A 3,197-nucleotide genomic window follows, 5' to 3' on the forward strand; every position below is an offset into this window, starting at 1 on the left:
CGGATCCAGGTCGCTTGGATCCACCTCACTGTAATGGTACACTCGCCGTGGATCCGAGCTCTCCAATCATCCAACATCATCTCGCAACCATCTGTGATCTCCGTTGTCCCACGAAAGTTCGAGATCCACTGTATCCCTCATCCCTATACCCTGGATCCAGGTCCCTCCAGGCGGGATCCTCCCTCCTTGGATACGAACTCGGAAGTATGGGATCCGGGGTACCTCGCGGTGGATCTTGACTCTTCATTAGCCGTGGCTACTAGATCCACCGTCAGAGGGCACCGACCATCCTTCCTTCATAGGATCCACACTCGATCCACTCCTGTATAGTATATCCCATATCCATCTTAGTGAATCCAGGTAAGGGTGGATCCGAGGTAAGTCTTGGTGGATCTTGCCTTCTCGTACATCGCTCATATCAGATCCATCGTCATTCCATACGGGGTGCTGCTCGCCATGGCTAATCCACCACAGGCAACTTGCACCCGTGCCAAACAACCCAAATCCTCTATAATCACTTGAAATTGTCACTGATTCGGGATAGTGACCCCGCGTCAGGACCATTCTCTTATTTCTGAGAAAGCACTTCACCACAGCACGACAGCGAGCTGCATAGGGACGTTAGTAAGCAGGAGCAATAGGAAACAAGAGAAGCCTTGAGCACTAGAAGCCCAATTGGAAAGTGGTTTTTATTCGACGAGGTGGAGCTGATGGTCAACGAGCGGATCCCATCCATCCAACGATAGGCTGAGCGACTACTTAAGCTCGTTTAGCACGGAGAAATCCTCAGCAACTACCCATTGTAACTCTGAAAACTAATGTTTCTACTAAAACAAATGGCTTGCCAAAGAAAATAAAAAAATAGGATTAATAAGACGCTTGTACTTATTAATAAAATTGTACAGTATTACCCGACAATTTACGCGAAGGGTGGCCAACACACAGCCCTATAGATGTCCGTCTCCGCCACGAGCTCGTTGTGAGTCTCCGGTGCGGGACCGTCAGCCAGGAAGTTAACCAGCTGATCGATCTTGTCCTTCTGCGCGGCGTCACTGGCCAAGAAGCTCTGCAGATCTCCCAGACCCGATGGCTGAGCAAGACTGTCAACCAATGCGTCGAGCTCGTCTTGTCGGGCCTGTTGCCCCTCGGCGAAAACGTCGTCGTTGACCAGCAATATGTGACGCTTTTTGGAGGTAGGTGTAACTCCACCAAATAAGCTGGAACCGCCACAAAAAAAAATGGAGAATGCACACGAATGGTGAACAGCTAACACACAAAATAAAAGTGGAGTGTCCACACATATAGGAAGCAGTAGCACTTAGCACAAAGCTATTAATAATAAACACTTCATGTCAGTGCTTTTGTTCGAATCATTAGCATAGGTGAAGTGATTCGAGCACTAAGTTGTAGCGATCATGTTGTAGTTGCAGCAACAACGAGTCGCTGTCAACGACGCATCACTTTCCCTTGCAGCGTGCCATGGCACTACATTTCGGCTGGAATCCGAGCAGAGACCACACTCTACGAGGTTGGGGCTGGGACGGTGGAGTCCACGTGCCCCTTAGCCATTAAGTTAGCTTTGCAGTGTCATTTTTTAACTTGAGCCCAAGAGCTCCAGCACCACACTCCGTCCAGAGAAGCGGCACCCAAGACCGACCACCAACGCAGCTCCAAGAAAAGCACAAGTACGTTCATTGATGTTATAAAATGAACGTTTCTAGCATGTTGATTCTGCGTTCATCTACCATGTTTGACGTGCAGTGCAATGAGCTCGACATGAAGAAGTGCGTGATTGGGTCGCGCTCGTAGTCAAAGTACTGGCACTTTGGGAGTCGTCGCCATCATCTCCGTCTGGATCGTACTTGCCAACTACTTCGTTGTCGAGGGTGCCAAGGCCATGGAGGTGCACAGTATGCACGCATTGGCCATCCACGCCCACAGCCTGGATCCTGCAGCTCATTGGTCACGGCGTCTTCGATCGTCGCAAACCGGCACTCTTCGACAGCCTGGACCAGGCTCTGATCATCGCTCCGATGTTCGTGTAGCTCGAGATTTTGTTCCCACTCGGTTACCGTCCGGAACTCTACACGCGCGTGATGAAGCAGGTCCGGATCAAAGCAAGACCTTCCAGGCTGCAAAGACGCTGTAGTTGCGGCAACAAGACAGTGACTTTTGTGGCCTCATCAAAAAGAAAAATGTATTGTTTTCGATATATATATGCGAATTTTCTCGTTAGGAGGTTACGACGATCTCTGCCATCTCTGTGAGACTCTTGGCAATACCCTCCGCCCCACTGACGAGACAGTTGAGAAGTAAGAGCTCCTCCATCGACACCTTCTCGTAGCAACGTTCTTCCAGCAGCCATTCCACGTACGCAGTGTTCATCTGCGCCGCGATGTCGCTACTGAGAATTCCTCCACATTAAAAACGTCGTGCTCGCGACACATGGCAGGAGCCGATGACGCATCCGACGAGACTCTCTTGTTCTTCTCAAAGGACGAAGCTTGGGACGAGCTGCGTTAACTCTCACGTGACGACATCGCGGATCGAGAATTGTTGACATTCGCTTCCTGCACATCCAAAGGTGGAAGTTTGGACTGAATCTTGTCGCCAGAGTCCACGTCGACGACCTTCGGCTCGTCGTTCTCGCTCGCATCTCCCGCGTCGTCCTCGTTCTCATTGATAGCTGCAAGCACATGCTCCGGTCTGGCTACCAGAGCCGAGGCCTTGGGTTTACGTTGCGTGTACACCTCCACCTCGAGCTTGAGTCCGTTCTCCAGCGCCTCGACGAACTCTTCAAGCGACACCAAGCCGCTGTTATCTTTGTCCACCACACGCATGAATTCCTCGACGTATTTGTGGATCTCGCCTTGCTTGACCGCGCCAGACTGGGCGAAGATGGTCTCCAGCATGTCTGCCACTTCGTCCGTGTCGATCTCGCCGCTACAGTCCTTGTCTGCCAAGCGGAAGGCCTATTTCATCTGCATGAAAATTGCGGTCTGGTCCGGCTCCGAGTACAGCAACGCATCGCTAAAGAGCATCTCTCCAGGGGGCGGATTTTTTATGATATTTTTGGCTATTTTCTATGTCATGTCATTTCGGCTTCTGTTTATGACATTTTGGCTTTTTTATAAGTCAGAGGATTAATTGTATGTTGAGGGGCTTAATTGTATGCAGATACAGTACGTACAGTAGGA

At 50.5% G+C, this 3,197-nt stretch overlaps 1 protein-coding gene across 1 annotated transcript; it reads left to right on the top strand.

The window, feature by feature from the left end:
- Positions 1 to 456: 456 nt before the first annotated feature.
- On the top strand, positions 457 to 2,149 carry PITG_01827 (uncharacterized protein; the record flags this gene model as incomplete). Its single annotated transcript, XM_002908386.1, has 5 exons — positions 457 to 487; positions 906 to 1,193; positions 1,425 to 1,572; positions 1,636 to 1,685; positions 2,046 to 2,149. 5 exons carry the CDS (start codon positions 457 to 459, stop codon positions 2,147 to 2,149), a joined length of 621 nt encoding a protein of 206 aa, XP_002908432.1.
- Positions 2,150 to 3,197: the final 1,048 nt, after the last annotated feature.

The sequence above is a fragment of the Phytophthora infestans genome, genomic scaffold, assembly GCF_000142945.1.
Source record: "Phytophthora infestans T30-4 supercont1.2 genomic scaffold, whole genome shotgun sequence".
Taxonomy (NCBI): domain Eukaryota; phylum Oomycota; class Peronosporomycetes; order Peronosporales; family Peronosporaceae; genus Phytophthora; species Phytophthora infestans.